Source organism: Phaenicophaeus curvirostris, chromosome 2, assembly GCF_032191515.1.
Source record: "Phaenicophaeus curvirostris isolate KB17595 chromosome 2, BPBGC_Pcur_1.0, whole genome shotgun sequence".
In the NCBI taxonomy this organism is placed as follows: Eukaryota; Metazoa; Chordata; class Aves; order Cuculiformes; family Cuculidae; genus Phaenicophaeus; species Phaenicophaeus curvirostris.
Window position 1 is genome coordinate 88,604,057 of NC_091393.1, and position 12,633 is coordinate 88,616,689.

The 12,633-nt window shown below is 46.3% G+C and overlaps 1 protein-coding gene across 1 annotated transcript; it reads left to right on the plus strand.

Annotated features, from left to right (window-relative positions):
* The first annotated feature begins 226 nt into the window (after nt 1-226).
* Nucleotides 227-10,564, plus strand: LOC138718352 (THUMP domain-containing protein 2-like). Its single transcript, XM_069852797.1, has 10 exons — nt 227-344; nt 1,075-1,207; nt 1,829-2,235; nt 3,406-3,483; nt 4,617-4,669; nt 4,976-5,063; nt 5,569-5,640; nt 6,196-6,310; nt 8,043-8,160; nt 9,737-10,564. Exons 1-10 carry the CDS (start codon nt 249-251, stop codon nt 10,053-10,055), a joined length of 1,479 nt encoding a protein of 492 aa, XP_069708898.1. The 5' UTR covers nt 227-248; the 3' UTR covers nt 10,056-10,564.
* The last annotated feature ends 2,069 nt before the right edge of the window (nt 10,565-12,633 follow it).

The window sequence follows — 12,633 nt, forward strand, 5'->3', positions numbered from 1 at the left end:
AGAGAAGAGCAACGAAGCTGGTGAAGGGGCTGGAGAACAGGCCTTATGAGGAGCGGCTGAGAGAGCTGGGGTTTTTTAGCCTGCAGGAGGCTGAGGGGAGACCTCATTGCTCCATCTAAGGACCTGAAAGGAGGTTATGGGGAGGACGGAGCTGGCCCAGAGCGGTACCGCCCGCTAGGAAGGGGAAGGCGCCGCCGCCCCGCCTCCCGCCCCGCGTGGGCCCCGCCCCCTCCCCGCCCCGCGTTGCGATGGCGGCGGGCGGCGGGCGGTTCTTTTGCACGGCGGGCAGGGGGCTGGAGCCCTTCTTGGAGCGGGAGGTGCGGGCGCGGCTCGGCGCCTCCGAGGTGAGGGCCGGGCGGGGAGGAGAAGGGGAGGGGAGGGAAGGGAGGAGAGGCGGGTGGCCGGCGCAGGGGTGGGACGTGTCCCCTCGGCCCCCGCGGGGTCGGGGGCGGCGCTGCCTCCCCCGCGACGGGGCCAGAAGGGGCCGGGGGGAGGCGAGAGGGAGCGAGGGAGGCGAGAGGGGACCGGCTGGGGCGAAGGGGGGGCCCGCGCTGGAGGGGCGGCTGCTCGCCCCGAGCGTGCTGGGTGGGTTGAATTTGGGAGATGACAGGTCGCCGTCGGCTTTGAGGATCAAGTTTAGCCGTGGTTCTAACCGAGAAAAGACGCAGCTTCCCCCCAGCCCCCTGTGCCTTGACCGGTTTTGAGGTTTTGCAGCGAATTGGCCTCTGTATTCCTCGTGCGTCCCTCGTCACAGCTGGGTCAGGAGAACTACCCCCAGGCGTGAGTTCAGGCTTCAGACCTTGCAGGACCGAAGTCAGCTCGATGAATAGGGAAGAGATATTTCCTTTCAGAAAGAACAAACTGGTGAACTTTAGTCTGAGCTTAATCGATGCGCGTCTTTGATTCTTGGGAAGTGTCCCCTGTCTCTAATCCTGGACCCAGAGGGGCCAGGGTGGAGAAGGGCCAGGGGAGGACCCGGGGTTGAGGGGCTGCTGCTCGCCCCAAATGTGCGTTTGTTTGGGGTGGCCAGCTGCACGTCTTCCTGCCACGATCGGAGCTTGTGTTTCCCTGGAGGTGGTCAGCGTCCCTGGAAAGGTCTTCTTCAGCACAGAGGCAAAGCTGGCTGAGCTGAGGGAGCTCCGGTCTGGAGAGCGGCTGTTCCTGCGGCTCCACAAACAGCCCCCGCTCCCCGTTTCTAGGGAGAAAGGTAAGGCTGGCACCAGCTCCTTCTCTCGGGTGTACTTGGAATCGTGAACCCCGGTGGGAGTCATACAATCATAAAACAATATGGGCTGGAAGGGACCTTAAAGATCATCTAGTTCCAACCCCCATGCCCTGAGCAGGGACATCCCACTAGATCAGGCTGCCCAAGGCCCCATCCAGCCTGGCCTTGAACACCTCCAGGGATGGAGGACTTGATTCTGAGCTGAATCAATGTGTGTCTTTGATTCTTGGAAAGTATCCCACGTCTCTAATCCTGGACCAAGTGCTTTCTGGGGAGGATGGCATGGTTGGCTGGCCCTCTGTCCCTGGGAATGGTCCAGTTTTTTTAGAGCTGCTGAATTCTTCTGCAGAATACAATCCTTGCACAATTTCATCCTGGTTCTGCAGAGCTTCTAATCAGAGGGATGCCTTGGTCTCTGCTGGTGGCATGTGTGGGTACTGAGAGCTCGGTTGTGCCTGTGATGGCAGTGATGCCTGCTGCTGTGGTTCCTGGATTCACACACAAACAAAATTTGAACACCGTCTGTTAACAGCTGTTCTCAATCTGTAGGAAAATCAAATTCTGAGACTGTAGTACTTAAGCTGAAACTACTTTTTCTTCCAGGGAAGATGCTGCATGAGATTAAAAGCCTTGTCACTGAGGAACCAAAGTCTTGGCTGGATGTAATCTCTACTTGGAGGAACCTTCGTGGGTGCGAGGGGAAAAAAGATGTGCTTCCAGAAAACAGGTTGCCTCTCAAGAGAAAATCAGAAGAAGAGACAAATATTGTAACTAAAAGGCAGAAAGCAGAACAAGTGAGAGAGCCTGAGGAATGTCAGGCAGAAGATGGAGAGAGTTATATGGTACCTGAGAGAAAGAGCGACCAGAACTGTGGGACTGAAAGCCAGGCTTCCTTAGAAGACCTTTCCAAAAGCAGCAAAGAGGAAGCTGTTGCAAATGAGGAATTTGGCTTCAGTTTCAGAGTTTCTTGTCGCTGTAGTGGAGCAATTGCCAAAATACTTACTTCGCAGGTATGCTCAAGTATCTCTGTTTTAAAGTAATTTACCAAAGGGGAAGGGAGATGTGTAGTTTCGTTTGTCATTTCAGTTGTGTTGTATGTTTTAGAATAATAAACTGCTGGAGGTTTTTCTGTATTTTCTCAACCAAGCCCTTAATCTGCATTTGTTTTAAATAAGTAGAAATGCTAGGGTTGCTGTTAATTTCTGGGCTCTGTTACCCTGAGTATTTTTCAAATCAGTGCCTTTTATTGAGGATAAGTTGAGGTACTTGGGCTTGTGGAGCTTGAGAAGTGATCTGATACTAGCTTACAGCTACTTAAAAGGGCCCTTGCAAGGACTGTGGAGCCAAACTGCTCTCAGTTGTGGCAGAGGGTGTAAAAGAAAGGCACAGGCCAGAACTTGCGGGTCGGTGGGCTCTGACTGGGTATTGGGGAGTGTTTGTTCCCTAGGAGGGCAGTGCAGGCCTGGGAGGTGTCACAGGGAGTGGATCTTGGCCCTGGGAGAGAGTAGTGGCGTAGAGGACTTCCAGGGGCCCTTTCCATCTAGCACTGATCCCATCTGTAATAACTTTCTGCTGTGAGGGGAAAAAAAATAAACAAAGCTCTGTGTAGTTTCAATTTATGTAGATTTCTCTTACTTGAAGACAGCAGTGGTTTAACTAGATTGTTTTTTTTTTTTCTTGCTGAAGCTAGGAACGTGGGCAGGTGGGACGCGTGAGCCTGCCAACATGAATGTTTGCTTAAATTTGTGTCATGTTTCAACTCTTGCACTCTGAAGGTAGTGAGAGCTTTCTAGATGCCATAGAAGCATTAAAATTGTGAGTAGCAGTTGCGTGTTTGGAGATTTCCTCCTGGTGATCTAGTTTATGTCCATCAGAAATATTTTTAGTGCATGTTCTATAATTCCAAAAGTGATGACAGCTTTTATTGTAGCTTGGGCGGGACTTAAACTTCAGCCTCTCACACTCCAGCTAAGCGATAATCCCTTTGTCCTTTGGTGTGTTTGCTCTACTCCCTGTGTCCTGTTGTCCGTTTTTGGGGCTTTGTAGGAATTAATCTCATAGGGATAAAGAGAGGCCCGTTCTTTTGGCAGGTACTTGAGGATTGTGCAGTTGAGGCTGAAATGGGTAGTTTTTTTAAATCTGTTGGTTTTACTGCCCGTGTCTGTTCTTCCCCCTTGCAGGAGATCGGAAGAGCCGTTGGCATAGCGCTCATGAAGCAGTTTGGGTGGCGGGCTGATCTGCGGAACCCTGATCTAGAGGTAGTAGTGCTTGTCTGCTAGATGGCTTCTTGCTTCTTCCAGAATTGCTCGCAATATCTTTCATTTTGTTCTTTGCTCCCTTTGCACATGGGATGGTGGCCTCTCTCTGTCTTTCTGCTGCTGAATTTAGAAATCATTGGGTAGCACTGAGCTAAAGTTTTCAGTAGACACTGTGTGAGTGCCTTCCCGAGCACTTAAATACTGGAATGGCCAGCATGGCCCCCCTCTGAGGGGAAGGATCCATGCAGGTGATGGTTCAGGATCTGGCCTGCTTGCAAAGTGCTGAACTCTGTGTTGAAAGCAGAGGTCCCCTGAGCTGTTGAGCAGGTAGTTTAGCCTCTACAGGGGAAGAGAGTGAGCGGGGAGGTTGTGTTCTTGAAGAACTTGAGAATGCCATTGATGGAAGAGCCTCCTCCCAGGGCTCGTCCCTCAAAGTAGCCTGCTTTAGGCATCCTCCATGGTGCAGGCTGTGTGGAGATCTTGGAAAGGTTTCATTGCCCTTGGCAAGCTGTTTCTTCATTTCTGTGCTTGGCCTGTGGAAGCTGCTCTCAGCACCGGTGCTGGGAGGTCTGAAACCATCTCTAAAAGCTCTGAGCTCATCTACTAGCTCTGTTTTTTATCGGCTGTGCATCAAATACGGCCTTGTTGAGCCTGAAGTGGGGCTTTTGTTCTTGTCCAGATTTTTGCTATGAAACCATTTAAGTGCTGAGCACTGAGATACTTCAAAAGCATCATGGCTCTCTTAGGGCTCCATGGGGAGGGACTACAGTCATGCCAAATCTGTTGGGGAGCTCACTTGTCTTTTAAGATGCTTTCTGTAGGACAGGAGGGCATTTTCTTCAGCTGCCTATACTTCTGTAAGGATTACTCAGTTTTGCCTCCATCTGAAATGCCCCAAAAAATAAGCGTGTGTGTGGGAATAGCTGAGCGCTGGGATGCTCTCTTCAAGGAGGTATTCTGATAATTTAGTGTGCTTTCTTCCAATTAATCTAATTGTCCAAAGTGTATATTTTTGTTCTTAAAACTAGGATAAGAAGTTTGTAGAAACATCTTCTGTGTCTGGTTTAAATGAGTTAAAGCTATTGATGTGTCAGATGGAGAGTTTCAAATGTAATTTTTTTCCCCTCTTTCAGGTCTTTGTCCATCTTAATGACATTCACTCTGTGGTGGGGATTCCCCTTTTCAGGTGGGCGTCCTCCTCATCAGATTTGTTTTGTCAGTATCAGAACAGGCATAATTTCTAAATAGTCTTGCATTTGACTGTGAGCGTTTATCTTCTGGTTTGATATTCACTGGACTGTCGTGTTAGTCTTGTGTTCTGTGTGGAGCTTATCTGCGCTTGTAGGCCAGACTTTGTGATGAGTTATGGATAAAAGCAAGCTGTCGTTTGTGTCTGTCTGCAGATCTGTCCAGGTCATTTATTCTTTCATATTACATGGGCTTTTCTGGGTGGTTGTGCTGTTGCCTAACATTGATTTTTTGCTGCCTGCAGGCTTCCGTTGGCAAACAGACAGTATATCAAAACAGCAGGGCTGCGGTCAACAGTTGCATGGGCCATGGCATCTCTGGCTGAAATCAGGGTAAGCCAAATGTTCATGGCAAAGCTGTAGAGTCCCAAATGATGGAGGGGTTGCTGCTTATGGGGGCAGGAGCAGGGAGCTTTGAAGAAGTGTGGTGATTGTAGTGTCCCATGCTCTAAGACATGAATGAGGAAAAGGATTCACAGTTTTTTTCACTGTCCAGGCTTCAAATTTTGTTTGGGTTGCTCTTCCGAGGGGAAAATAGAAGCGAGTGTGATATTTTCCACAGATTAATTTGGTACCAATATCTGTCTGCAGTCCACTTTTAGTCTTTTCCACTAAACATCACCTCAGGGCTACATACATCGATGCATTGTCTCTAGTGAAACTACTAATGTGTTTTGCTATGTTCTCTTGCAAGCCAGTTGGGCCTGGAAAACCAGTAATTATTTTTACTTACACTGCACAGTGGGAATACCTAGGTGATCCATACGTCAGTAGTAAACTTTGTCCTGGGAGAGGAGTTTGTCTTGCTTGAGATACAATAACCCCTTTATTTTTGCAGGCAGGTGCCTTTGTGCTGGATCCCATGTGTGGGCTAGGAACGATACTTCTGGAAGCTGCTAAAGAGTGGCCTGTGAGTATCACAGTAGCAACAGGCAGGACCTTGTAGTTCCATCGGGAAAAAATGTGTGCAACCATTATACCAAAGTGCGTTACTGAAAAGCTAGAACCAAACCGGTCCTTCTGTGCCGTTGTTGAGAGTGTTTTAGGACAAACATTGCTCCGCAGGAAGCACAGGGTTTGTGCAAGACAGGCATGGACTTCTAAAAGTGCCTCGACTTATCCTGGGATCAGAGGTGTCAGTGGGACAGTACAGCCAGTTTCCACTATTAGAGGCAGCATGGCTGTTTGTAGCCAGCTGGGGTCTTGCTGTTAGTACAGAGCCTAAATGTTTCTGTAAGTCACAAGTGTCTTGAGCAGAGCAGAATACGGAAGGAGTCAAGAGTGCTCAAACTTCACCCAGTTCTCTGTCCTCTGAGTCTATGTATTGCTCTGTGGAATGGTAGTAGATCTCCCAGCAAGGGGTTTATCTTGGGAGAGGTGTGCAACAAGACAGTTCTGAGAAGCCTTTCTAAAATAAATACACCTGGTTCCCGTCCAAGTGACTTTTCTCTTTTTCTCTGAACAGGAAGCGTGTTACTGGGGTGCTGATCTAAGTGATTCACAGTTAGAAGGTGCAGATGAGAATCTTAGGACTGCAGGCTTGATGGATAAGATTGAGTTGCTTAAAGCTTCTGTGAAAGGTATGGCTGTAGGCTTTCCAAGTGATACATGTTGGAAATATTTTGTAGTTTTAGGATTACGCAGGTAACATAGGATCTCTTGAGGTTACGTGTAGTAGAGCTACCTCTTAATAAAAGAGCCAAGTAGTGACTGTAGTTCTAGAGAATGGATAATTTTTTGCTTTCCCCTCCCTGCCTCCTGCTCCCAGGAACTTTGGTGAGAATATACTCAGCAGAAGACAATGAAAATAATAATTGTCAGACATGGGCAGTAGTTGTCTGTCTGAATGGTAAAGTTTTGAATGCCACAGAGAGTACATACTATATAAGAATTCTTTGTCTTATGGGAAAACAGCAAGGACAGACAAAAAGTGGTTTGTAACTTCAATTTACCAGATAAGTAATTGCATTAAGATCAGCTAATTCGTTGATGTTTTGCAGTACGAGTATCTTAAATGACGATGCCTTTCTCCTGGAAGACTCTCTCCTGCTCATGCTCTCACTTCATAAGTTAATCAGGGGAGAACATAATAATTTAATGACCTTACTCTGGACCTCAAAGCCTGAATCTAAATTAGTCATTTATGAAATTTACACCAGACGAGAGCTGGGTGTTCTTCCCTGTGCACGGGTGATGAAGCGTTCATATTTTTCAAACTTGCAATGTATGTCTTATCAGAACTGTAAGAAATATTATGTGTTTTTTGTAAGAACATATATAGCTTTATTTCTTCTTTAAAAGCTGTGATTGTGCTGAGCTTCTAGGGTAACGGACAGTACTTTGATGTCAGGCTTTTCTAATACTGAACAAGTAACTGGTGTCTTTGTCACTGATCAGATGCTGTTATTTCTGCATGTGTTGAAGGACTGTAGGTAACTTGTCCTTCCATTTGTAGATAAAATTGTTCTAAAATTGTTGTGCTGCAAGTGTTGCTCCAAGGATGGTCCAAGAAACATCTCCTGCCAGTTCTGGAAAGGCTGGCATAGAATCACGACAGGATTTAGGTGAGAAGGGACTGCTGGAGCTCTTTAGTCCTGTCATCTGCTGGGAATGAGGCTAACCCTAAAGCTGGGTCAGGTTGCTGAGGGCATTGTCCAGTCGAGTTCTGAGCATCCTGAGAGATGGAGAATCCATAGTCTCATTGTTTGGCAAGCTGGCAAAGCCCTGTCTGGCCGGCGTAGCCTGGTATATGGCCAACCTTCATCACCACAAGGGTGCAGTGCTGCCTCATGGTCACAACAACGGACTGTTATAGGATGCAGAAACTCTGGGAAGGTACTTCAATGACTCAAGCTCCAACAGAACCTAGGTGATTCTGATTGGAGAAAACGGGGATAGAGAAGAATTTAAAATGTGGTTCGTTGCCATTCATACGTGTACTTAGTGTAAAATGCTTGCAAGCTTAGTTCTTCTTTTGTGTTTTTGCTTGTAAAGATTCCCTTGTGTTGAGAAGCAGCAGCTGATTTGGACCCATGCAGTCCCTTGTTTGTAGAGTCTTGTTATGGGGCAAACATATCCCCACTAACTAGGAGTCTGTGAGCTAACCCACACACTCATGCATTTGTCTCTTCTCGGTCTGCATTGGGTTGGTGGCTTTGTGATGCCATTTGTGAGGAAAGGTACAGAAGGAGCCATGAGTCTGGGTGCATAACCCGCAAAAGCGTTGGCAGGCAGTTTTGTAAGGTGCTTGAGGGCATAGCTGCTGCTCGTTTTCCACACAGGACGATTTAAAGACCTGCCTTTATTCTGCAGCATTGCCATTGCCTTCAGAAAGCTTTGATGCTGTGATTGCGGATATTCCGTTTGGGAAGAAGTTCAAGATAACAAAAGTCTTTCAGCTCCTTCCAGATATTCTCCAGGAAATGGAGAGGTACGTGTGGCCCTTGACATGGTATACGTGTTTGGTGTAAATGTCATGATGGTTTGTGATCCTAAGTGTTCAGCCAGCTTCAGGTTTTCTTTATTCCAAACACACTCCAGTTTTTTAGTTGGATCCCGTGCAGCCAGTGAAAGTCCGAGTCCTTTAATTGTCCCTTGAAGGCTGTTGTGGCTTGTCTTGCAAGCTGTGGAAATGCTGGCGGCAGCACAAGCTGACAAGGAATGAGCTTGTTGTGTGGGCTACATTCGCGAATATTCTTTCCAAGGCACGATGGTTAAATGTTTGAGTCACACTCACAAATACCCTTAAGGCAGAAAGGAGAAAGAGGAGAGGATGACCTAGATGAACTTAACGCACGGCCAGGTGGATAAAGCGTCTCCGTTGAGGTCAGCTTGTATAAAATCATAGGCTTTCCTTTTGGGTTGACAATCAAGCTTTTACTAGCCTATATTGTTGGGAAGAAAGATGTCAGACCAGAAAATGGTGGTATCAATTTTCCTTTCTGTTAGTGTATATCCAGTTGGCCACCTGGTCTGCTTTTAGATGCCTCCTTTCATCTTTCACCCTGTTGTTTTGTAGCAGAGTTCAGCCAAACTAATAGCAGGCTGCTTCTATCAGGCAGTTCAAACCATGTGCTTCTTTATTTCTTTTCTTGGCTGAAAGGCTGACAGTCCTTTCTGTAGGACTGGTCTTCAGCAGTGTTCATTTTGCTCACCCAATGCAGGAATGCAGTGGGAAGGTGGTGAAGAAGGTGTGGTAGCTCCACAGAACAGCAGGGCAACCTTGTGTCAGCTTACAGTGACCAGCCCTCCCTTTGACTCTGCTTGTAGTCTGGTCTTATTTGCTCTGCTGGGCCACTCTAAGCAAAATATTTCCCTGGGAATGTGGAAATGAGGAAGGGACCGTTACTGTGAGAGCCCCACGAGTAAGACTGTTCAATCCACTTGCTGTGAACAGAGCAAGCATAGTCCTATTTTCTCCTCTCTTTCAAAGCCAAGTGTCACGTCTGGTCATGTACTGTGAAAAATGGATTACGCACAGTGATGAATTTTCCTCTGCTTCCTGAGTTTGCAAACCATTAAGGATCAGTGGAACAGAGAAAGAACAGACCTTTTAAAGTTTCCAAATGGAAAGGTCAGCTTCAGAATTGCCTTACCAATCTTCTGTTGCCCTGGGAAGCTGTTCCTTTGCAGAGTGGTGGAGGCTTATGCAACCGAAAACCAGTGTTTGAAATTGATACTCCCCTCAGTCCTTGAAATAATACCAAGAGGGGGAAAACAGAATCTACCTTCCCTGCTGATGCAGTGGAAAGAACTCCTGAGGCCAGAAATGTTTGGGAGTTAGGATAGGACCTTGTTCTCCCATTTAGAAAGAGTTATAAAGATAGGGAATTTAAACTCCATTTGGAAGTGTAGTTTATCGAGTTGAGCCATGAGCATTAACAGGCCTAGTGTTTTGTTGAATGCAAGTGCCATCTGAAGCGTCAGCAGTGTTGAGTTCTGCACAGATGAATGAATGTCAGGCAGAATGAACACCTAACCTATTTTTTTTCCTTTTTTTTTTCCAGAGTACTGCGTGTTGGAGGCACTATTGTATTGCTACTGAGCCAAGATCTCCATAAGCGCATTGATGGCGTTGCCAAGCATGCCAAAAGTGACTCTCCTATTGTCTTTGCTGATGGCGCAAGGGAAGCTGCCATTGCAAAAGCCCTGAATGTTGATGGGAACGCTTCCTCCTCAGTGAACGGTGTTGAAGAAGCTTCCGTCAGCAGCAGACAGACACGGTTTGGGTCTCTGGTGCCAGATGGTGTCTATGGAGTTAGTCTTGGAAAGACGGATGCTTTCATACACAAATACAGGAAGATCTGTACTGCTGGGAATCGGTAGCTTTCTTGCACTGTGTCAAAGTGAACTTGAATCCTGATACGCTTCAAGAGTAGCATGGCAGTGATCTGGTGGAGCCTTGTTGATCGGAACAAAGCCTGTGCCATCTGTTAGTCCAGCTCACTTTCTTTGGATATCGGAAGGTTCTGCTTTTCTCTCCTTCTTTTGGAGAGGTGGAAGATGCCTTATAATGCATCAAGTATTTTTACTGTAAGATATTGTAATGAGGTAGAGTCCTGAAATCCTTACTTAGACAAAACCTCTCAGTATTGGGAGGAGTTTCTTTGTGACAGAGACTTCATTTGCAGAACTGCAAACCCAAATGAGCTGCTATTAACTGTGACTGGATTTTCACCTTCAGCAGTGTTTTTAGGAAGTACATCTTGTCTGCAGGAGTCTCCAGCTCTTTTTGAGGTCTGGATGTGTACTTTTATTGTGTGTCCCTTGCAGTATTACTTGAAAGCTTGTTTCTGATGAGTTTGAAATGTTGTTATTCAGATCCCTTGGAGTAGAAAATAAACTATTTTCTGTGTTAATTCTTTGCAGTGTTTGTATGTGTGTGACGGGTGTGCTTTGGCTTTTTAGGGTGAAGAGACTTAGTTCTATCAAAAAGAATGATTTTCCTCACTCAGTAACGTTAGTCCAAAAGCACTGTGGAAGATGGAGAAACTTGCCAAGTTCAAAGTGACTTCTGTGAGCAAAGCAGCATGTGGAAAAATTCTCCTGAAGAGAGAGAGGTCTCAGCAATTCTTGTAGTCTCTGCAAAAGGTTTGTTGGAGGGAAGAATCTAATCCAAGGCTTCCCCATGCCTGCTGAGCTGACAGGGAAGTATTGGTATGGAGAAGGACTACGATTGCTTTCAGCTGCTATTTTGAACAAGCCTTTGCAACTTGGCAAACTGAGATGGACTCATGAATTGTGTTCCTCTGCTGTGATTAGCATGGAGATAGCAATCAGAACTGTCTGAGTTGGTATGGGCTTTTTTTCTTTTTCTTTATTTGAAGTTCATTGTTGGAGCCAGTTGGAAGCATGTTTTTATGCAGGTGCTTTCCACAACACACAGGCTCCAGTCTGAAGATGTTAGAATTTGAAGTAAGAGCCTGTGGTGCAGACTGCACTACGGAGACCCAGAGGGCAGGAGGATATGGGCCAGATTGGTAAGATCCTGCTGCAGTGACTTCTGCTGGTGAGCTGGTACCTGGAAACATTCTAGTGCACTGCAAGTCTGCTAGTATGGATTTCTGGCTTAAACCAATATATTTCTAATTATACGCCCCCCTCCCCAAGTCAGCTTTCAAAGAAGTTTTAGCGAAGACTATAATGAATGTGTCCCAAGAAAGGTAATGGATAACTTGTTTGTGCCATTAGTGCTCTATCAAATACATGCGGTCAATTATGGATCTTCTAACTGGCACCTGTGCAAGTTTGTTGTAGGAGGTGAAGCTTCACCTGGGTTTAGTTCTCAACGTGGCCTGGGGCCATAAAGAGTGGCTATAACACTTTTCAGCGAGGGGCAGAAAGAGAGGTGATATTTGGGTTTTTAAATTTTTTTCACGTGAAGTTGTGTGGCCACGATAGTGAAAATGTTAGTGTGGCAAAATGCTCATCCGAAGTTATGTAAAATACAGGGCTTAAAATCTGTTCCATTGTCCAGAGCTGCCTCATCTGAAGACTGCTGGAAGTTCACAGTGAGTTTGAGTTACATCAAGCATCTTACAAAGTCGTGCCTGTAACAAAACAGAGGTGATGTGCAAATAGTTGGGGGGGTTGAGCTGAGTATTCTTCAATGTTGCCAACAACATTTTCATTTACATGGCTTTGATTCCTGTGTCAATTTATGCCCTTAAGCAGTTGGTAGCCTGCTGTTCCCAAAGGCACTGGTGGCCTGTAATAAATCAGATTTTTTCTTCCTTTCTGGATTTTATGAGCCCTGGCAATACTGGTCTAGAGAATGGCCAGCTGACCTTTGATTCCTGAACATCTTGTCTCAGTTTGTGTCTCGCAAATATTTTGGGAAAAGAAATACATCAAAACCTTAGCTCCTGCTTCATTGGTGCCACTTTCTCATGTGTTGCCTCTATTCTCTGATACAGATAAAAGGAACTTCTGTTTTTGCTCTTCTTAATGTCTTTGCATCTTTGTTCCACCATGGGGATGAGCACTGAGTGGAGACCCTGCTGCCATCGGTGGAGTGGGCAAATGACTTTCAGGGAGAACTGCTGGAGAAAATTCCTTTTTTTACTGTTCTTTCCACAACCTACCAAGTTTGGACTTGTTGATTTTTGTAGGATTCCCACTGGTCTCGGGATCTTTCCACAACCATCTGCCTGCAAATTATTTGCAAATGCCAAACTCCCAGCATTGCAGAAGATTATTGCCACAGAAACGTACAGGGGGAGGTTTGAGATCAGGTGTGCCAGGAGTGAGCTGGCTTGATCTCTGAACACAGGAATCCACACGGCATTTATTTCCAGACTTCATTGCTGGCTACTTTTTATAGTGTTAGGGGTTTTTGCCTTCCACTTGTGATTCCACATCCAGCTCTGAAGCTGCCGTGTTAAGAACCAATACCTTGCAGCAT

What these genes read in the sequence shown, in the direction of transcription:
- LOC138718352 (XM_069852797.1), top strand. Translation starts at nt 249, where the DNA reads ATGGCGGCGGGCGGCGGGCGGTTCTTTTGCACGGCGGGCAGGGGGCTG. An exon ending in CCCCGTTTCTAGGGAGAAAG is followed by an intron (nt 1,208 to 1,828) that starts GTAAGGCTGGCA and finishes TTTTTCTTCCAG; the next exon opens with GGAAGATGCTGCATGAGATT. An exon ending in AAGCTGCTAAAGAGTGGCCT is followed by an intron (nt 5,641 to 6,195) that starts GTGAGTATCACA and finishes TTCTCTGAACAG; the next exon opens with GAAGCGTGTTACTGGGGTGC.